General features: G+C 46.2%; 1 protein-coding gene across 42 annotated transcripts in view; it reads left to right on the plus strand.

The window, feature by feature from the left end:
• The window catches only part of Clasp1 (cytoplasmic linker associated protein 1), a 226,928-nt gene that overhangs the window by 163,046 nt on the left and 41,266 nt on the right, over positions 1-22,616 (plus strand). For 28 of the 42 annotated variants that reach the window (XM_036202616.1, XM_036202617.1, XM_036202589.1 and 25 more), the window contains 9 exons: positions 1,071-1,094; positions 2,519-2,763; positions 4,710-4,773; positions 6,899-6,901; positions 7,245-7,408; positions 10,920-10,998; positions 12,032-12,175; positions 20,522-20,665; positions 21,518-21,624. In XM_036202616.1, coding sequence (XP_036058509.1) covers positions 1,071-1,094; positions 2,519-2,763; positions 4,710-4,773; positions 6,899-6,901; positions 7,245-7,408; positions 10,920-10,998; positions 12,032-12,175; positions 20,522-20,665; positions 21,518-21,624 — 974 coding nt within the window. The remainder of the gene's footprint in view (positions 1-1,070; positions 1,095-2,518; positions 2,764-4,709; positions 4,774-6,898; positions 6,902-7,244; positions 7,409-10,919; positions 10,999-12,031; positions 12,176-20,521; positions 20,666-21,517; positions 21,625-22,616) is intronic. The other 14 variants (XM_036202603.1, XM_036202591.1, XM_036202596.1 and 11 more) reach the window with 1 other exon arrangement.

Genomic DNA, 22,616 nt, shown 5'->3' on the forward strand with positions numbered 1-22,616 from the left:
CTGCCCTTTGCTGGTCTAAGAGTTATCCTCTAGTTAGGAAAAGAACACACACATAACACCGGCTTACTTTCCAGTCCAAGGTCTTGGAGTCAGCCTGTGCCACCTGACCATCGCTTTGTGGTCTGTGGCTACTGTGAATCCCGCTTCCATCCCCTCGCTTCTCCGCCTTGTGTGGTCTTGCTCAGTCAGGTGCTTTCTATAATGCGGATCTGTGAGCAAGCCGTTGACCGCTGTCAGAAGGCTTTCCTGGGCAGGCAGCCAGCCTGGCCAGCTCTGTTCATCAGCCTGAGCACAGAAGGACTTTTTTCTGGCAGGTATTAGAGTGTGCAGTGTTGCTTGAACCATGTTTTTAACCTAAGAGTCAAGAGCTGGGACAGAATCCGGAGAGGCTTTCTTTTTCCAAGTCAAAGCATTCTGAATCTGCCTTTTATATATGCAGAGATCCTATAGGAAGTGGTCAGGAGGCTGGGAAGCAATGGAGCTGAACCCTCACCTAAGAGGGACTTCCAGTTCAGGCAGATTTTCTGAGCTCTTTAAAGCCCACGTAAGGGGCCATGTGCCAAGTTCTAGGAGGCAAAGCAGAGCTTTGAGTTGAGACCTTTGCTGAGTGACATGAGTGCCCTCTGAGCCCCAGGCCCATTCTGTCCCTGCTGCCCTTATGCCTTTGTCCACTCTGTCTGGTCTGTCCAAGTGACCTGCTTCTGAATGGGAAGTGCCAGAGTGGTAGGGAATCCTTGCCTACAGAATGGAAGCCCCTGGGGTAGGCAGAAGCTCTCATAGGAACAAATAATAGATGAACGGTGGCTTGGAGATGTGCCTCCTGGGTGTGGGGAGTTTCAGAGAGAATTCTCCCATGAACCAGAGAGCCTGGGGAGAGGTGCAGGACTAGGAAATGCCATTTGGAAAGCAGTCTGCTACCATCTCCCCAGACAAACTGCTTGCCTACCCGTGTTTTGGTTTGCTAAGAGATGTTTGCTCTACACTTTTGTTGCCAGAACAATCCCCCCACATGCTTCTGACATAATTCTCTATGCTTTTTCCCCCGTCCTCCAATACCTTCCTGCCTACAGCTGTTAGGAGACGCCAGGAGCAAGGTACCCGCGCTTTCGCTTTCGTTTATGACTTTTTTCTGTTGCAAGTGTTATTTCTTGTAGAATTTAGTTGAAAGCAGCACAAATGTAGTAGTTGTAGTTGGAAATTCTGGTCTCGCGTGTCTCTGGTAAGCACTCTGATTTGCTGTCTTGTGATGGAGTCGCCACCTTTCACATATTTCTGTTTGTTTTTTAATGTCACTCTCTCCTCCTTGTGTTTCATTTGATTAACTCAATTTGTGTCTATTTTATCATAATTTCATGAATAGATCTGTCAACCAACCTTTTTTCTTATTTTAGGAATCTGGCTTATATGTAAGTGTATATCATATGGTTTATTATCTAAACTAAAAATATTTTCAAAGGTAAAAAGGGAATGCTATGAATAATTTTGTTGGAACAGGAGGCAGTACAATTGTGAGCAAGCTGGTATTCAAAATAATTAACATTATTTGCAAATGAAAACTACAATCAAAACAGTCTGTGGCTAGAGCCAGTAACTGCGTTTAGGAAACACTGTACGTGCCAACCTTATCATATTGTTGTACTATATATGGGTTTAACACACTGTCTTATATTCAAGATGTCAGAGAGGAATAAAGGGGCTGTTGTAGTCTACTTAAAAAGAAACCTATTAGGCTGGAGAGATGGCTCAGAGATTAAGAGCACTGTCTGCTCTTCCAGAGGTTCCTAGTTAAATTCCCAGCAATCACATAGTGGCTCACAATCATCTGTAATGAGATCTGGTGCCCTCTTCTGGCCTGCAGGCATACATGCAGGCAGAATACTGTATATATAATAAATAAACCTTTTTTTTTAAAAAGCCTATTTGCGTTATAAAACCAAGTGATGTTATTAACTAAAGTGGCTCACATAGTATGGGACCCTTCTGCATAAAATACTTTCACCACTGACATTTCAACTGCACACTTCTTAAAAGCAAGCGTGATTGTTCAAGCCAGGGGCACCCACAGACCATGCTTGAGGTGGATTGCTCTGGGCTCTGGAGGGACTGAGCATGTGCACATGTCTGCAGTGTGTCAGTACTTTTATCCTTCAGAGTTCCATTAAACTCTTACAGTAGTCTGGTGAGGCAAGTGTAATGGTTACCCTCCTTGAGAGGTGTCATGGAGGCAGAAAACAACACAGGTGTCAACAGTGATGCCAGGTTTGGAACCCAAGACCGTCTTTCTGAAAATCCCCCTTGCCACCCACCCACATACACACACTTTCTACAGGACAACAAAGCCTTTCTTTCTCCCCAAGATGTACAACGTGCCACTTACATCACTGCCTTGATAATTCACTATCTGTTAAGCATAGAAAATGCGTGCGTGTGTGTCTTTTTACTGTAGTTTTTAGTAAATGACTGATGATAGGTTCACCTTCCACTTCTTCCTCGCCCCGCCCCTCATGGGACGTTGCAGAAGAAGCCTGTGAGGAGGAGGTACGAGCCCTATGGAATGTACTCTGACGATGACGCCAACAGTGACGCCTCCAGTGTGTGCTCTGAGCGCTCATACGGCTCCAGGAATGGCGGTATTCCTCATTATCTGCGGCAGACTGAGGACGTAGCCGAAGTTCTTAATCACTGTGCTAGTTCCAACTGGTCGGAAAGGAAAGAGGGGCTCCTGGGCCTGCAGAACTTACTGAAGAGCCAAAGAACACTGAGGTGAGATCCAGACACTCTGCCATGAGCTATATCCCAGTACTCTGTTAGACTCATCAGGGGCTTTGAGGGAGTCTCCCATTACAGAGTCCTTGCAAAGTTCTAGTCACTGGGTGCTAACAATGGGAAGACATAGTGCCTGCCACGCAGGTGCTTGGAAACATCTAGAAAATTCTCTACAATCTGTTAAGCTGCTAAGACATTTGGTTCCCGTAAGGTGCCCCTCTGTCCATCAGATGATGCTCCTGAGGGCTCAGGCACAGGAAGCAGCTGCACATTGCTAGGGCTTACTCCTCCCCAGGCTCCAGGATAAAATGTAGTGTCTGTAAAGTCATACCACTCGTGTGTACCGAGCGAGCCCTGTGTGACACAGAGCCCTCCCCAACAGCAGCAGTACATTAGCTTTACCTTCCTTTGATAGTTCATAAAGTTTTTAAATAAGCAAGTATTACATATACCAAAAAATATGTATCTATGTCACATTTCATCACTTCTAAGCTGCCACTGGCATGGCATTATTTTATAACTCATGAAATAATAGAAAGCTAGTTAGGTATGGGTAGTCTGTGCCTGTAATCTCAGTGCTTGTGAATCTGTTAGTTTTGGGCCAGTCTGGACTACCGAGTGAGATCCTGACTCCACCCCTCCCAAAATAAAAGGAAAGGAAAAAGGATGATAAATTCTGTTCGAGCATCAGGCCTGTTAATATGTCCTTGGTTTTAAGACCAACCTGCTAAGCAGATGTGAGTGAAGGGTATGGAGGCCAACCTGCTAAGCAGATGTGAGTGAAGGGTATGGAGGCCATGAAACACGCTGTATTACAACTTCTGAGCATTGCTGCAGGGAAGGGCAGGTTTTTGTTTTTGTTTTTTTCAGAAAAAAATGTGAGCCTGGATACGTTTGTGGCTGTGGGTAGAAGACCATTCTGGCTTCATGTGGTTCATGAACTGGTTGGCGGTCCAGTCTGCCTCCTCACACCCTTGCTTCCCTTAGCCCCTTCTGTCCATGCCCATGCCGGGGGATTCTGTCACAAGCTTGTGACACACAGGACCCTTGTGATCGGTCAGCCACAGCACCAGTGTGCTTTGTCAGGTTGTTCTGGGAGCTGTTTGGTCTTGTTGACTAGGTCCACTTTCTGGATTCTCCGTGTTTACTGTGTATACCCGAATTGTGCTCGTGAACCTGCTGGCACTAATCTAGGTTACTGAAGGATCATTGAGGCATCTGTGTCTCAGATGTGTGAAGAAGGTGGATTTTCCCAGGATGACAGAAAAGAAGAACTCTTCTTCCCAACCTTGATGTGAAAAAGGGGGCTCAGTTATGCTGAAAAGCTGTGAGAAAAGGCAGAAGGCACCCGTGTGCACTGAGGCTTTTTTTGGCCCCAGGGTTAACTGTTGTCTGTCTTGTACTCTCCTCAGCCCTGTGGCCTAGGCTTATCCTCAGTGCCCAGCCGGAAGAGAAGGCACAAAGATGCCACTGTACGTGTTAAAAGTGCAAGTCTGTGGTCCAGTGAGATGGCTCAGTGGTAAAGTGCTCACTGCTGAGCCTGGCAACCTGAGTTTAGTCCTTGCCCTTCCCCCACGTGGTAGGAGAGAATTCTACCACAGGTTGTCTGATCTTCACACACATGCACGTACACACGTACATAAATAGTTAGCCTGGAGGGTGAAAACAGGCCTGGGCTGAAGTAAGGGGACTTGGCTCACATCTGTCCACCTCAGGAAGGCAGTGAGCAGATGCCTCATCTTACAGTGAGTCTTAAGACTGACTGGCTTTTAGACTCTCAATTGCATCATGAATTAGATTAGATAATTCACTTGAGATGGGTTGTTGTTGTTGTTGTTGTTAAATCACTAAAGATTAGGTAAAGGGTTTCTAAAGCAAAGCCATAACTAGCTGCAAGGTGGTATTACATTTTAAACTCATTTATTTCCATTTTTCTCCTCTAGTCGAGTAGAGTTGAAGAGATTGTGTGAGATTTTCACGCGAATGTTTGCTGACCCTCACAGCAAGGTAACCAGGCCTTATGTATATTCCACCTGCATGCCTGCGAGAACTGTGTACTGTACCCCAGGACTGAGAGAGAACTCCCCAATAGTCTTCATTAACATCTTCCTAAGTGCACTTCTTGGGAACTTACATGGCCATCAATTTCAAATTAAATGTGCCTCAAGTAAGGGATGCCATGAAAGGAGTCAGCTGGAAGCTTTTATTCCGTCAGCAAGCAGTTTCTGCCTGTCTCCTCTTAGCCAAACAGTGTGCTAGGTTCTAGAATATAATATAGTACATTTTAAAGATGTTACAGTAGTGGGAAAGTGTATATGATTACTTTGGTATCATGTAGAATTTGTATTCATAGGATAAGATAGAAAATGGAAGTATCTATTTATTGCCTTTATTGGAAAGCCAAATTCAGTTATTTCCCTGGATGGAATCTGGCTGTTCCCGATCATAGGTGGTACCCTGCCTTTGGATAGACAATGGACAGCAAGCTTGAGAACTGCTGAGGAGAAGCCATCTAGAGGGTGGGACCAAGTCCTCTCCAGGGCTGGTGCTGAAGGAGCCTCTTTACAAGAGTTCCTTGGCTCTAACAGTATTTGAAGTAAATACCGTTGTTCGGGAAGAAGCTAGTAAGGGCTGTTGATATCGAAAGAGTGAGGAAATGGAGAAATTCTGAGAAGACCGAGTTAAAGGGTACACACCAGGTAGACACTGGAGTGGGGAAATGAGTAGGAACTGAGTTCGTTTCCTAGTAAAGATGGTCTCTTCCAAGTCATGCTGGGAGAAAGAAGCCTGAGGTAGCCAGAGTCCAGCAACTTGCTTTTCTTTCTTCTTTCCTATCCTTCCATCCTCATAGGAATTATCCTTGAAGTAGTAAATATCCATCCACCCACCTGTCTATTCAAATGTTCACCCACTCATTCATCCATCCATCCTTCTATCCACCTTTCCGTTCATCCACCATCTATCCATCCATCCACCTACCTTCCATCTGTCCATCCATCTACCCACTTAGCCACCCATTCATCCATCCACCTATCCATCTATTCATCCATGTACCCGCTCTCTACCTATCCATTCACCCCTCTACCCAGTCATTCAACATTTCCTGAATTCCTGCCTTGAGCTAGGGATATGGAAAACCGGCAAGCCCTTTGCCTTGGAGGCACCCACAGGAGCACAGGGTACTTCTCCTCCTCTTCGCTCCCAACAGCTCTCCCTCTATCAGCTGTGATAGAGTCTACGAAGGCCTTCCAGATAGGACGGCATTGAAAGGTTACTTTTAAACCCCCCATAGGCTGAGTTTAAAGGCCACATAGATACCCATAGATCTGATCATCACGATTGTCCTGTATGGTGGTATTAAGAACGATACAATCTAAAGCATAAGCCTACTATAGCTGTAAGAGTTATACCATAAGGGATATTATGTTAGATGGTTTCACATTGATGAACTTTCTGTTACCCATTACCTCTAGATTGCTGATTCAGAAGCAGAATGTGAGGATAAAGAAGGAAATTTGTTTCCATCAGAAGGCTCTTGTCCAGTGAGTTGGAGGTCTCAGTTTAGTTTATATTTATTAGCCACCTGAGCCAAGCTAGGAATCCCACCTATCAGAACTCACTGACTTTTTTTTTTCCTGAGCTGTCACTGGAGACCCCTGGTGGTGAATAGTCACTGTGATGTAATTGAGGAGGTGTGGGGTGTTTGTCCCAGCATAGCACCAGGGTTGGGGAGTCCAGTGCCACTTCCTTCCCCGAGACAGGCATGGGGGGTACTCCACCATGCACTGTTTTGCATCAGGTAACAGCAGTAACTACACAGTGGCATGAGAATTCACAGGAGTTGTCAGTGGCCCCTCCGATAACCCCTTGATAATGTCTGAAGTTGGCACACGTCAAATTACTTGGCCAAAGTCAGCTGTTACAGAAGCATGAGTAGGGCTTCTACCTCTTTACATCCTGTAATGATATGTGTTGAATGCTAGGGATTGAGTCAGATTAGTATAAAATCAGAACAAAACACCACCCCCGCCTCTCTGTCTTTCTCTCTCTCTCAGAAAACCCTGCAGGATTCAACTCTTAAAAGTTTATTGCTCTTTGTACTGACAGTTACAGGCTTATATTGAGGGAGAAGAGAGTATTTTATCAGTGTGTAGCTTTTTCAGTATTCTGAAAGGAAACTGCATGAAACTGGTATTCCTTTGCTGTGGACTAACATGGAATTTGTTTTGTTGCATGGCCTGGTGTGCGGTGGAATTCACAACAGAGAGTAAGTGTCAACCACCCATCACCCCCACCCCCACCCCCCCCCCCCTCGTATTCTGCTGTGTATTTGTCTCTGGTGATGAGAGCAGCAAACATTGTTAACCTATGTGACAAGACTGGGCCAGGCCAGCGTGGGCAGGCATTTGCACTTTGCGCGGGCTGTGGAGGAGATCCTGAATGCAGCCTGTGATGGGCTTGGTTTTCTCTTCATGCAGGTTTTCAGTATGTTTTTGGAGACCCTCGTGGATTTTATAATCATTCATAAGGATGACTTGCAAGACTGGCTTTTCGTCCTTCTCACACAATTACTTAAGAAAATGGGAGCAGACTTACTTGGATCTGTGCAAGCGAAAGTTCAGAAGGCACTGGATGTCACCAGGTAAGCACTTAGGGTCTTGAGAGGCTGTGCTGCTGCTGCAGGGGTCTTGGCCGTGGTTTCCGTCTTTGTGCATTTCTCATACTCTGGTTGACATGTCTCACCAGTCTAGGAGTTTCCAAGTCGTCAAGAGTTTATGAGTGCCTAAAGAAGAGAGAGAGAGCCCTTAAAAATCCCTTTCTTTTCTAAAGAATCTAGAGAGATTATTTAGAATGTTTGTTTATATCTTTTTTTTTTTTTTTATAATTTGCCTCAGAAATTTATCAATAAATGATATAGAAATCTTATTGGGCCGTAAACTGCCTCTAAATTGGCAGTTCTGGGCCTAGAGAGGTGGCTCCGTTGGGGCTAAGGGCATCATGAGCACTCGAGTTGAGGTTCTACAACCCTGTTTGCACCTAGACTCCTAGCCCTGGGAGGTGAGGACAGGAGGTGCCGAGTCGGTGAGCTCCAGGTTTAGTGAGAGACCCTGCCTCAAAACATAAGATGTGAGTGACTGGGGAAGACACCCCAGGTTGACGTCTGGCCTCCACATGCACTGTGTGTGTGTGTGTGTGTGTGTGTGTGTGTGTGTGTGTGTGTGTCCAGAAATAAATAATGCACACACGCACATATAGAAATAAACAGTTCCTCGGTTTAGAATTTGAAAACATGTAACAGTCTTTGTAGCCCATCTGGCTGTTACAGCGGCTCAGGGACATTTACAAGCTGCGCTGCTCTCCAGAAATCTGGTGTCGGCTGTGCAGTTGAGGGCCTTAGCATGCCTGGGATAGAAGTGAATGATCTCGGAAAACACTCGCAGTGACCTGACTGATTTGGTAGCAGGTAGAGGCAAAAGGAAGACTCACAGATCTTTGAAAAGAGCAAGCAAGTGACTCCCAGGCGTTCGGATGTTATCACCAGGGCAGTAACTTTCCTAGAGCCCAAATCTCACGCTCTAGGATAGACCCCAGGTGTCACGGGATATTCACAGCAGAGGAGCTTAGATGTGAAATGGTATTTCCTCAGTAAGAAACGAAGCCACCCTGACTTGCCTAAGGTGACAACTCGTGACCTGGTGCCAGGGTTTCTACCTTTGCCTTTTTGTCTGCCACTGTGATCCCAGACCGCCCTGTAGCCTGTGTCCTGCCCTCCAGGACCTTACTGCTCAGGTGGCATGTACCACTCCACCATCACACCCACGTTTGCAGCTGCTAGGTGACCAACCGCCATGTGGGATTTGTGACTCTACACTCTGCTACCAGCAGATGTCTTCCTTCACCTGCTGACTGAGATAATTTGCACAGATTTTGAACACATTTTCTTCTACTTTTAAAAGAACTAAGAGTAGCATACACTGTGATAAGGCTTCCGAATTCTTTTTCCACTGGATGGTTCATTTTAGCAGAACGGGGAGCAGTACTGTACCCAGGACCTTGAGGTCTTACAGAAGATTGGCTGGGTGGTCTGGACATACACAACCCTGCAAACAGCCATGCAGGCAGGAAGGGGGGTCACTATAGGCTGACAGCTGTCACCACTGTGGTCTCACTAAAATATGGACCCAGTGTTCCCAGACTTTATAAAAGGTCCAAAGCATAGGTTTGGGTAACATTAAAAATGTTTTTGTGACACTATAAAGACCAAATAAAACATGTGTGAGTCAGTCCAGAGCTGTCTCCACTTTGGTGAGTTTATGATTGAAGGATTCATTTAAGATTTTTTGAAATGTGGGAATGTAAAGATTATAGTCCTAAATTTTGGTGACTAAGGAATACAATTAGATGTAGCTCTATGAATTTTCTCTCTCTATTCCCTACCCCAGTCCCTTCACATTCACACACATACAAAATGAGAAGAAAATAGAATTGTGAACTTTTGTTAGTTAATTTTCCTTGACCCCTTTTCTTGCAAGAGTCCTAATTTTAGGCTGGGGAGATGGCTCAGCACTTGCCCCACAAGCATGAGGATCAAAGAGATTGCCAGAATCCATGTACAAAGGCAAGCCAGCATGGTAGATGCCTGTAATCCCAGAATCTGGAGAGCAGAGGTGGGACATCTCCAGGGCAGGCTAGCTAAACTGGCCAGAATTGGTGAGCTCTGAGTTCAAGTAAGAGATCCAGTCTCAGTAAACTGAGGAATCAAAGCAGATCGTCAGTAGCATCACAGGCACACACATGCACAAGCAAAATCAGAGAAACGTAAGTAAATTTGCTGTGTGTCTAAGGCATTTGTTCTCAACTGAGATGTATAGCTGTTCCTGTAGGGAAGGTCAGATAGATGCAGAAACTGCTGGAAAGTTGGCCTCACTGAAGGTCCCGGAGGACACTGTGAGTCAGTGATCACTCACAGGGGCAACTTGCTCACTTTCCTAATCTGCCCCGGCTTCCTTGCCTATAGCTATGCTGAAAGAGGCCTATTTCCTGCGGAAACATACCCACGAGTCTCCACCTGCTGGGTGCAGAAGGAGGGAAGGCCGTCGTCATCACCTGTGGCTTATCGACAACTTGAATAGCAACACTAAAATGTACTTTGTCCCAAAAGTAGCCACTGTAGCTTCCAACATATAAATAGGTTGCTCGGGGCTGGTTTATCACTCTCCAGGGCAAGCGGAGTCCAAGGCTTTGCACACTAATAAGAAGTAAGCTTACTTTTTATTAGTAATTATGATGAAAACACTGGTTTGTAGTGTGTTTTCCTTTATAGAACTTTGTAGTTTTCTTATGTTCTTCAATCTCCACTTCAGTCTTGGAATACTTGATAGGATTTCTTCCTGTATTGGAGGCTCAAACCTGCAGTCTTAGTCACTTCCCATCCTTGGAGAGGAAGTCTCTTAAAAGAGGCCCAAGAGAGCAGTCTTATCACTCGGCCTCGGGTACTCAGCCGCCTTATCTTCCCTGCAATGAGGACAAGTCACATTGAAGGAGCTCTGTTAGGCAATTTGAATCTAGCAGTAGTGATTGCCACACTGTAAGGATGCAAGGATTGGCATCCCCTAGCCAGAAGCCCCCAGGATCGCTTGATTGGATCAGCCATGTACAGTGACTGTAAGACATTGGCTTAGTCACAGGTTCCAGGCTAGAGAAGGGGCTGCTTGCACACGAGGCATCTCTATGAGCCACAGCTGTGTTGAGAATTTTCCAGCACTGTGTGTGACCTGGGCATTCTTCTGTGGTGGCTGCAGGAGGGTCACCTGCACATACAGGACTAGAAAGACATCTGCTTAGCCTCGGCAGAGTAGGTGTCAGCAGCCCTCCAGTAAGCAGTGTTGAGAATGGAGGGGAAGAGGCAGGAGGCCGCCTGCTTCTCTGCATTCCCTCCTAGTCATCAGCTTTAAAGTGAAAGTAGCTGCCCAGAGTGACCTCTGTTCCTTTCCCTGACTTTTCTTTATGTGAATACTAATTTAGTATTTATATAAAATGAAAAGCACCATCCATAAAAATGTGAATGTACTTTTGTATATATACAGCATGGTATTTTGTGTAGTTTTCTGTAATAAATTTCTTTAACAATAAGAACTTGTTTTTGGTCCTAGGGACTCTTTCCCATTTGATCAACAATTTAACATTTTGATGAGATTTATTGTGGATCAGACGCAAACTCCAAACCTCAAGGTCAGTAGCTCTTCATGTTGCTTTTCACATTCACTTTCCCCTGTGTGGCTTGTGGTGTGTCAGATTCTGCATAACTGGGAGCACCTCTGTCAGCTGTCTATGGACATGCTCTCCTTTCTCTTGGTCCCGAATGGCTGGTCCTTGCCCAGGTAGATGCCTAACTCTTAGGCTCTGTCAAAACAGTGGTGCCATATTTGTTCTTGCCCACAGTGTCCTCACCAACAATTGTGCATTAGCCTCTTCCCAGTTACTGCTGTAACTAGGAAAGGAAAGCATTCTCATGTGTGGAGATCGGTGCAGTGTTAGAATGCTTTCAATAGGGCACTCTCTAGTACATTTAGAAAGCCACATCTGTAATGACAAGGTAACTCAGTTATGTTACTATACAAAGGAAGGGTGTGTGTGGTCAGATGCAGTCTGTTCCTTGGCCACTGACTTTTCCTGAGGCTCTAGGATGGGTCTCATAGATAATAAATAGTCCCTTGCTCCTGAGATCAAAAAACAATGGAGAAACTGGGACAAGAGTATGAGCTGGGGATGGGAATTGCCTCCCAGGACCTGACCCAGAATGCTTCACAGAACTGGCTTGAGAGCTAAGCTTGGCCTCCTGGCCAATGGGAGAAATACTGTCTTTAAGAATCTAGGAATGAGGCTGGAGAGATGGCTCAGTGGTTAAGAGCACTGGCTGTGCTTCCAGAGGACCTGAGTTCAATTCCCAGCACCCACATGGCAGCTCCCAGCTATGTGTAGCTCCAGTTCCAGAGAATCTGGCACCTTCACACAGACATATATGCAGGCAAAATACCAATGCACATAAAATACAAATAAATAAATCTTTTAAAAAAAAAAAAAAAAAAAGAAAAAAGAATCTAGGACTGTGGGTGTGGAGTAGACTGTTACTCCATGCAGAAACTTACCATGGGGCGGAGGGGAAGTTTTTCCTTTATGGTGTTCACTGTTCTGCTAACCACCAGATAAGACCTCTATTCAGTTTGTGACATGTACTTAACATTTATAATCATTGGTCTCTTAGGTCAAAGTCGCAATCCTGAAATACATTGAGTCTCTGGCCAGGCAGATGGACCCCACAGATTTTGTAAACTCCAGCGAAACAAGGCTTGCTGTTTCTAGAATCATAACGTGGACTACAGAACCAAAGAGTTCAGACGTGAGAAAGGTATGTTCACAGAGCTGAAGGGTGACTGCAGATTCTTGCTGGGCATGTGCAGACACTCCCTGGAAATGTGCACACTGCCCCACACACCCGTGCCACCAAAGCCATGCTGTTACTGCTTCTCTGTCCTGCTCTGCCCATCTCTAGTCTCATGGATCAACCCTTGGATAACAAAGCATTAGTAGTTCTGTGCCTGCTGGTAATGTACTCTGATGAGGGGACTGGCAGATCTGGGGCTCGCTGGCTGCCAAGGTATCTGGGAGTGAAATGTAGATGAAACATTGGAAAGACACAGCAGACTTTAAAAGAGCCAACTCCTTCTGTTTATATGCCAACCTAGAGTGTGCCCTCTTTAATTTGGGAAGTGGAATGGGACTCAGGTAGAATTCAGATTTGTGTGTTTGTGCGTACGTGTGTCTGTCTGCCTGCTTGTCTGCCCATGCACATGTGTTGTGCGTTGTATGTGGCCAGAGGTTAACCTCAAGTATCTTCCTCTGTCTCTTGCCACCAGTTCAACTTTGAATCAGTTCAACTACAGTGGCCGACCAGTGAGCTTCAGGGATCCTCCTGCCTATTCCCATAGACCATGCTTTTCCCAAGATGCTGGTGATCTGCACTCAGGTCTCATGCTTGTGTAGCAGGCACTTTACTGACTGAGCCATCTCCCCAGCCTCAGTATTCTGACTTTTTTTTAGACACCTAACACCAAGCTGTTATTTTATTGCTTTACTGGTTCACAGGAACTATTTCCTACTTTCTTCCAAAACCCCACATGGAGAGGCATGAACCAGGGGAGCACAGGCTGCCGTTTGCTTACTTGGCAGTCCTCTGCTTCACAGAAACGGGATTCATCTAGATGTGCGAGCATTTCCTCACCCCACAAGCTGCAGTGAGTCACACTGGGTTGCTGTAACTGTCCCATTCTCCTGCCACTATTCCAGCCTCTGCTGGGGCATCACACGTGGCACATGGCTGTTGTGGCCTTTTACTTTATTTGTAAGCTTTTTGAGCTGGAGAGATGCATCATTCAGTGAAGTGCTTGCCTCAAAAGCCAGGGGACAGTCCCCAGAACCCCTGTGAACAACTAGGGTAGTGTGTGCTCACCTCGACAGCTCCCCAACAGGGCTCGCCCCTCTGCCATCCAAGCCTCTTCTCCTCCTCCCAACCTGAAGATCACTTTTGGTTGAGCAGTCAGGTACTTCACCAATGCCAGAAGGCTCCGAGTCTTCCCTGGGGACTCCAGCTGCTGTCACTTCTCCAGGGTGGCATTCAGACACTTCCCGAAAGGCACTGTCTTAGTGTTCTGTTGCTGTGAAGAGACACCATGACCACGGCAGCCCTTAGAAAGAAAACGTTTATTTGGGGCCGGCTTACAGTTTCAGAGGTTTAGTCCATTATCATCATGGCGAGAGGCATGGTGGCGTGCAGGCAGACATGATGCTTGAGGGGCTGAGAGTTCGACATCTGGATTGGCAGGCAGCAGGAAGACAAAGAAACACTGGGCCTGGGTTGAGCTTCTGAAACCTCATAGCCCACCTCCAATGACACATTTCCTCCCAGCCACCAAGGCCACACCCACTCCACCAGGGCCACACCCACTCCACCAGGGCCACACCCACTCCACCAGGGCCACACCCACTCCACCAGGGCCACAGCTGCTAGTAGCACTGCTCCCTATGGCTGTATGGGGCCATTTTTGTTCAGACCAATACAGGCAAGTGATTCCTGGGCTGTGGCCAGCCTGTTCTGTTCTGAGCAAAGGATGGAGATGATTTCTCTCAGCCTCAGACTGAAGGAGTTTAGGTTGACTGATGAAGCCCAGGCACAGGTAAATTGGAGTTCCGAGTTAGTGAGCTGTGTTCTGGGTTATCCACTGTCCTTTATCCGCGGCCTGGAAGCTCAGCAGCCAATGGCAACAGCAGGTGTGAACTGGCCAGGCTTCTAGTTTGATGCTTCTGCTCAGCTCTGGGAATGGGAGGTCATGGGTAGCACAGGTGCCCCAAGGGTGGGGCTCCAGTGCTGGGAGCCAGCAAGGGACTTGTCCGGACCTAGTTTCTAATGACGATATGCATATGTCATGGCGAGTTACAGGGAAAACTGAAGAAGTGCCCCTGGGCAGAATGGGGGCAAGTGCTACATAGATTTCCCAGTTGCTCTTCTGGCACCAAGGCCAGAGCATCTCTGCCATCTGCTGCCCTGTAGCCCCTTTGAGAAGAAGATTTTAATTCACCATCCTTTTGTAAAACCTCTGAGCATTTATCAGAAGAAAGTCCATTGGTAAAGTGTAGCCAGTGAGCCACTTTGGGATTTAGAAGATGCAATAGTAGGTGGTTCAGTGGTTTGGGTGACTCAGAAGTCATTAACAGTTGTCACCGAATATAACAAAAGCCTTAGAGTCGTGAGCTTCCCAACTCCAAGTGTAAAGATGTGTTACATTTTGTCAAAACAAAATGATGAGATACATATCACATGCTGTCTATGAAAGAGGCCTAGCAGCTGAGACTTCAGGGCAGGATGCTGGTGTTTTCCCCACTTCTGTTGAGTGCTCTCTTGATAGGGATGCAGATACGAAGAGCCTACAGGAACATCAGGGAGCAGAGAGAAAATAAAGTCTTAATATGCAGTCTGGAGCATGTGGCCTCCATCAGGCCTCCCCTCCTGAAGGTCTCCTCTGCCAGCCGGAGGATTTTTCTGACCTCTTTTTGGGGCTCACCTAATTGGGTCATGCCCACTCAGCTTACTTTCCCTTTGTCTCATAGTTAACCATGTAGAGTCCTTCACTGTATCTGCACATCCCTTCCTCCATATGACAGTGATGAGAGGCATATCCATCATCCTCTCAGATTCCACTCACCGGAGGGGGATTTCATGGGGTCTGTACTTGGGGCCAGCCTTGCATTGTGCTTCCAAAGCTCTTTCAGTGGCTTGGCAGAAACCTTGCATCGTTATATGGTAATTCCTTAACTCTTAAGAAAGGAGGTTTGTGTGTATATGTGCAGGCCAGAAGTTAACCTCAGGTGTTGTTCCCTTGGGTTCCATGTTTTTTGAGATAGTCTGTCACTGGCCTGAAGGTCTCCCAGTAGGCTAGGCTGTCTGGCCAGTGGGTCCCAGGAAGCCTCTCCTCTCTGCCTTCCTAATGCCGACTGGAGAGAGCTCTGTGGTTACGAGTGCTTACAGCTTTTAAGGATGTAAGCTCCACCCCAGCACCACATTAGGCAGCTTACAGCCACCCCTAGCTCCAGCTCCAGGGAATCTGTCACCCTTCTGGCTTCCGTGGGCATCTGCACACATATATATGGCAGACTCTCACAGAGACATACACTCATAAATGAATACAAAATTTTAACAAAATGCACGAACAACACAGCAATAGTCACGTATCTCCATGCCTAGGAGTGGTTGCTGCCGTTATTTTAATCACCTGTGGAAAAGGGCACATGCCGTAACACATGTGTGGGGGCAGTGCACAACTTGTAAGAATCGGTTCTTTTTCACTATGGAGTCCTGGGCGCCCAATTCAGGTCATCAATCCTGACATCACGCTTTCCCCCCTGAGTCATCTCACTGATCCCATACCCAGGCCTCCTTATGAGTTCTGGGACTTTAATCTCAGATCCTCATACTTGTGTGTAAACACTGTACCAAATGAGCTATATCCCTAGCCCTAGAGATTTTTTTTAAAAAAAATAATTATCCATTTATTTACTTACTTACTTTGGCCTCTCTGCAAATTGTGGTGCAGTTCATCTACTTGAGTAGGTGCACCTCTGCATTCCTGACACACTCTCCTCCGTTTTTAATCATGCAGAGTGTCGTGGCTCTGAATGCACAGGGCTGACTAGGGAATCCCTGTTATTAGACCAAACAGATGCATCGAGACACGGTATTCCAATTCATGGTCTTTGGCCCCAAATGATTCCTTCTAGGTCCCCGTAACTTACTGCTTCCTGGGCACAGAGTCACTTTTACCCGCGTGCCCTGTTTGAGGCACTGTCCACTGACACTCGGGAATGCAGCTGCTGCCGAGAACAGCACCACTTGCCCAGGATAGGAGGTGTGTTGGAAGCATTTTCGGGATGAAATTAGATGGACAAATTGTGATGTGATTTGTGACCCACAGCTCACTATTTGGGCTAGACTGGCTGGCCAGTGAGCCCCATTCTAGCAGATCTGTGCCCTGCCTCCTTAGTATTGGGGTCACAGGCACATAGCCACACACAGCTTTTACATGGATGCTGGCAGCCTCGACTCCACTACTCAGGCTGGTCTGGCCAGCATTGCTGACTGGCCCACCTCCCCAGCCTGTGGAAGGCCCTTTGAGGATTTTTTAAATTTTAGTGTATTTAATTTTTATTTTAATTTATATTTTATTTTATTGAAACAGGGTGTCATTGTGTCAAGCTCACTATGTATGTGGCTGAGGATGACTTTCAACTACTTTGTAAAAAGATGTTACAAATTTTGTTCTTTTTTTATGTGTATGGGTGTTTTGCCTGATGTGTGTGTGTGTATACCATGTCTGTGCCTGGTGCCTGCCAGTGGCAGAAGAGAGCATTCTATCCCTAGAACTGGAGTTCTGGAGGTGGGAGCCACTATGTGGGTGCTGGAAACCAAGCTCAGGCCCTCTACAAGAGGAATAAGCTCTTAATCACTGAGCCATCTCTCTAGCCCCTTTATTATTTTTTTAAATTATGTGTATCTGTGTGTCTGAATGTGAGTCTTAGCATGTGTGAGTACAGGTGCCCTTGGAGTCTAGAAGAAGCCATCATCCTCTGGAATTGGAGTTACAGATACTTTTGAGCCACTGACATGGGTGCTAGGAACAAACTTCTTCTTTTTTTTTTTTTTTTTTTGGTTTTTCGAGACAGGGTTTCTCTGTGTAGCTTTGCGCCTTTCCTAGAACTCACTTTGGAGACCAGGCTGGCCTCAAACTCACAGAGATCCACCTGCCTCTGCCTCCCAAGTGCTGGGATTAAAGGCGTGTGCCACCACCGCCCGGCGGAACAAACTTTCTTGGATCCTCTACCTGTGTGCTCTTAACACACACACACACACACACACACACACACACACACACACACACACACACACACGAAGGTTAGCAGCACTTGGAAATTTTTGGTGGAGACCGTGGTGCAGGGGCACATGTGAGGATGTGGCAGGCCTTCTCCACTTCTCCACTTTCTGAGCTGTTAGTAAGCATAAGTTATGCCCCATGGTTTCATAAATGCTCTCCAAGCAGTTTACTATTTGGAAGTGATCTTTCTGTTTGTTTTGAGGCAGAGCCTTGCTAATTAACCCTGGCTGCTCTATTTCTAGACAGTGCTAGCCTTGAACGCAGAGCTCCCTCCACTTCTGCCTCCCAAGTGTTGCGTGGAATGACCCTCCAGTGTGGTCACCTTGGCAGTAATGGCAGATATAACCCCCTTTCTTGCTTGCCTCACGTCTCACTAAATCACAGGGTTATAGACAAAATATTTTAGGGCCATAACAGTCTCATTGTGAAACTTTGATTTGAAATCTTTTCAAAAGCATATACTTAAATTATATTTTTAATTTCTGAAGTTTTGATCTGATTGGGAAAAAGATTGTACTTTGTAAACATCTTTTAGCCAAAGTTGACTTTTGAGGCCTGGAGAGTTGGCTCAACAGCTAAGAGCACTGGCTGCTTGGCCAGAGGACCAGAGTTGAGTTTCGAAGTACAGCACCAGGTGGCTCACAACTGTCTGTAACTCCAGCTCCAGGAGATACCAACACCCTCTTCTAACTTCTGCAGACATACACACACTTGTGCACACGTGTATACACAAACACATACAGATAAATAATAAAAATAAATCTGTTCTTAAAGTAAAGGGCTGGAGAAATGACTCAGCAGTTAAGAGCACTTTCTGTTCTTGCAAAGGACCCTAGTTTAGACCCCAGCACCCACTTGTAATTCCTGCTTCTCCACAGAATTGGACACACACACATTTACACACTTACTAAATATATAAATTTATATAATATACATTAAAGTTAGCACTGGTATTATTTGAGAAAAGGCTAGTAGTGGGTTAGAATTTAAATTATTGTGTACTTTCCACAGATAAGTGTATTCATATTAAATAGCCAAGAATTTGCACATTGTCTGGGGCTATAGGCCTACTATTCTTACAAGATGCTGCTTTTTAATTAGCATCATGAAAAACTCAGGTTAGTTTGTGGTATTATGTAACATCATCCGAGGAGGACATACAGTATCTTAAGACAATGGCACATTTCACATGAAGATAGACTGTTCAAGAATGTGGTAGGCCTGGGCTGTAGCTCAGCTAGTGAGTAGAGCACCTGCCTAGCATGCATGCACAAGGCCGTGGTTCCATCCACAGCTCCTCATAGTATGGGCGTGGTAGTGCACAGCTCCTATCTTGTTATCCTGGCACTCAGGAGATGGAGGCGGGAAAGCCAGAAGTTCACAGTCATCGTTGGCAACATATAGCCAAGTTCAGATCCAACTTGAGACTGTCTCCAAACTGAAGGGGCTGGGGGCAGTGATAGATCTGCACAGTTTTCGGGTGCCAGTTCCTACACGGACAACCCGAGTGCCTGTGCTTTCTTACTTGACGACAGCACACTTGTGTTATCTTGCTGAAATTCCAGGTTCCTGCCTGCTCTCTCCTCATCATGTGATTTTTCTGCATGTATGTGAGCTTCTCCTAACACCTAGTTAAAGTTAATTTGCTTAAAGTTGGTTTTATTATACAAACCACCTTAACAGTGCCTTCATTTGTTGGGAAACAGATTGTTTTAGATGATGCTTATTATATAATCAGTAATGATGTTTCTCGTGTGTGGTAAGAGTTCACTGGCCATAGTGGTCTGGATAGAAAGGCTGGTGACTGATTTCAAGACCAGGAGAGGAAATAGTGCCTGTTTTCTAAATGAATGGTCTAGAGAGTCAAAAAATATTTTTTCTGTCCCGTGAAGAATATCATTCTAGCCAGGTGGTAGTGGTGCGCGCCTTTAACCCCAGCACTTGGGAGGCAGAAGCAAGCAAATCTCTGTGAGTTCAAGACCAGGTCTATAAAGCAAGTTCCAGGACAGCTAGGACTGTTAAACAGAGAAACCCTGTCTCAAAAACTGAGAGAGAGAGAGAGAGAGAGAGAGAGAGAGAGAGAGAGGAGAAAGGCAGGAAGAAAATCATTCTACTTAGTTTTTAATTTGAGCCTGTGTCCTGGAAAAGAATCCCAAACACCTGACTGCAGTTCTAAGATTTATAGTCTCTGAGAAGATAGTTAGTTAAGAGTTCGAGGCCAGCCTGGGCTACAAAGCGAGTTCCAGGAAAGGCGCAAAGCTACACAGAGAAACCAAAAATTAATATAAATAAATAAATAAATGAAGTTGAAACTATTTCTAAAGACTATAAAGAAACTATTGTATCTTTAGAAATAATTTTGCATAATATCTTTTCCTTTTTCTTGACTCTTAGAAATTAACAAGAAATCACAATTGGCTTTTACCAGAAGTATCTTTCAGCTTAATTTTTGAGGTGTTTTTTTTAGGGGGGGGGTTGTTTAACACAACATCTCGCTCTTCCCCTTGGCTGACCTGGCACTCACTGTGTAGACCAGGCTGCCCTGAACTGGGGTCTTCCTCTGCCTGTAGTGCTGGGATAAAGGTGTGTGCCGCCGTGTCCGCTTTGGCAGCTGGGTGTCAGCCTCCTCGTTCATTCTGGAGTCTTTGGGGTTTGACCGCAGACTGCGGCGTGTGGCTAACTCCCATGGGAGCGCTTTGCCTGTGGGAAAGTCCCGGTCTCTTGCTTTAGCTCATTGCCTTCCCGGATGCACCAGCACTGCCACTGTCTCTGCACTGTTACCCCAGTTAATCAGACACCTCCCAAAGGGTACTTCTGTCTACCATCGGGATCCCATTTGTTTCCCCAAAGTCTGGGTCCTTGGTTCTTAGGCATAAAAAAAAAAAGAAAGTTTTCCTGTGTATTTAAAATCTGTAGTTTCTTAGTCAAGTGCAGTGGGTGGAGTGTCCCAGGATAAACCCAGCAGTGGTTTACCTCTTCCCAGGCTGCACCGGGGTACACTGGAGTGAGAGCAATCTTAAACATCTAGTGTGTTCTTATTGTTCTATTTACTGACTTCCTTCCTAGTGCTAGACAACAAAAGAAATGTGTCAAGGCCAGGGCGTTGAAACAGAAGCAGGGATGTTCCTGATAGAAATTGGGCTCTCTCTGACTGGTGCGACCGTGTTCTCCAGATTTCAGATCTACAGAAATGCTCTCCTTGTGACAGAGCGCTAGTGAACACTGTTGAGACGTGGTGTTAGACATCTCCTAGCTATGCCTTCTCTTTCCAGGCGGCACAGATTGTGCTTATCTCTCTGTTTGAATTGAACACGCCTGAATTTACCATGTTACTTGGTGCCTTGCCAAAAACATTCCAGGATGGTGCCACCAAACTCCTGCATAACCACCTCAAGAACTCCAGTAACACCAGTGTGGTAAGTGCCCTGGTTGTGGTTCGGTCCTGACCTCCAAGTGACCCACCCAGCTGCAAGGCTGATGGACAGCCAGCTTCCCTGTTCTTTGTTAATAGCTGTGAGCCTATGGAGGTTGGGGTCCTTTCTGATCCTGGCGTCTGCCCTGGAGGTGAATGGACTTGGTACTCATATGTGGCCTTTTTCTTAGGGTAAGGTTGTTGAGTCAGTTACTAAGTTGTTCTCTTATTCATTCAGTCTTTGGATCTGTCTTAGATAATTTAGCTCTGTCATGAGGCAAATGCTTAATTGTGTGTATCACGCTAGCACAGCTGTGTTAATTCCCTTTCTCATTGCTCTGACAAGAGGAGGTGAGGCAAGGGAGGATTCGTTTTGGTTCACATTTCCAGGATGGTAGAGTCGCCATGACAGGGATGGCAAAAGCAACGGGGCAGCTGGTCCTGCTGCATCTGTAGTTAAGAAAGTGGTGGCTGTTTGCTGATGCTCAGCTCACCATCTTCCTTTTGTGCAGCCTGGCACTCCAGCCTGTGGGATGATACTGCCGGTATTTAGGGTGGGTCATCCACCATAATTAATCCAGTCTTGGAAGCTTCTCACAGACATGTCTAGTGATTTTGGATCCCATCAGATAGGAGTCAGTATTAACCACCATAAGCTGACGATGGTCATTAAGCCCCAGGGATTTCTATAGAACAGTTATCCATCCATCACCTAATAATTAGTGGAGGTGGGGACTGGGGAACATTGTGGACAGCTCCTACCCATTTACACATGGCTTAAGAGACAAAGAGTGGAGTTGGATTTGGATTTTCGAGAAAGCCTTTGGACAATGATGCCTACACTCCTTTGCTCCAGGGATCTCCAAGCAATACAATTGGCCGGACACCTTCCCGACACCCCAGCAGCAGGACCAGCCCCCTGACCTCACCCACCAACTGTTCCCATGGGGGACTATCTCCAAGGTAAGCTCACTCCTCCACAGAAGTGAAAACTGAAGGTGCCTGCTCTCTGTGCAGCCTGGCTTGGACTTCAGCTTGTTAGCAGAGTGCTCAGAAGCGGGAGAGTAGACTCCGCTCCTCCCTCTACCTGTAACTGTGTGCTCTCTGGCGGTTAACTCCCGTGCTGCAGTGGACAGCTTGTGTTCCGTGCTCTCCATAGTTCTGCTGGCTCTAAACACTGAGCCTGGTACCTCATAGATTTAAAACCGAGGTCCCATGACTCCCAGAGGAAGCCTGTCAGCTGTCCTCTACGAGCTGGAGAGCCCTGGGAATAGTATTTATTGAGTTATCTATAAACCCCTCAGAGTCTATACCAAGCCTGATGTAGTTTTCAAGTCAGGGAGCCGCTCCAGGCCTGCCCATGTCCCATATAAAGCAGATGCTGCTCTGAAAAGACAGTGGCTGGGGACTGAGCGTCACAAGGGTCAGTATGTAGATTCCTCTGAGGACCATGTGCAGTGGCCTTACAGAGTCGTGTTAACTTCTTACATGTTTGTTTTTAATTTTGTTTTCGAGACAGGGTCTATGTGGGTCCTGACTGGCCTGGAACTTTCTGTATATATATCTTGCCCTTAGCTCCAGGTCACTGAGAGTACAGTCATACACCACCATGCCCAACAGTGGGGTGTGACTTCAAAGAAGAAAGCGCTCTGTCTTAGGGCTTGTTCAAGGTCTGCAGGGAGACTCTGATGACTCCCTCTCGTGGGTTGGCATTAACAACCCTCTCAGAGTAGTTATTCCATGAAGCCACAGATTTTCTAGACCAGCAAGTGCCACAGAGTGAGAAGTCAAGGTCTTTGGACTATGAGAATCTCGAAGAGTTTTGTTCTGGAGTACTGTCATGAGGTCTTAAAATGCAATGAGAATATGCCAGATGTGCCCTTCCTTGGTCAAGGCCTCTGTCTGCTGGAAAGATGGCCACATTTATTCCTGGTTTGGTTTTCCTTTTGAGACAG

The sequence above is a fragment of the Onychomys torridus genome, chromosome 11, assembly GCF_903995425.1.
Source record: "Onychomys torridus chromosome 11, mOncTor1.1, whole genome shotgun sequence".
Lineage (NCBI taxonomy): Eukaryota > Metazoa > Chordata > Mammalia > Rodentia > Cricetidae > Onychomys > Onychomys torridus.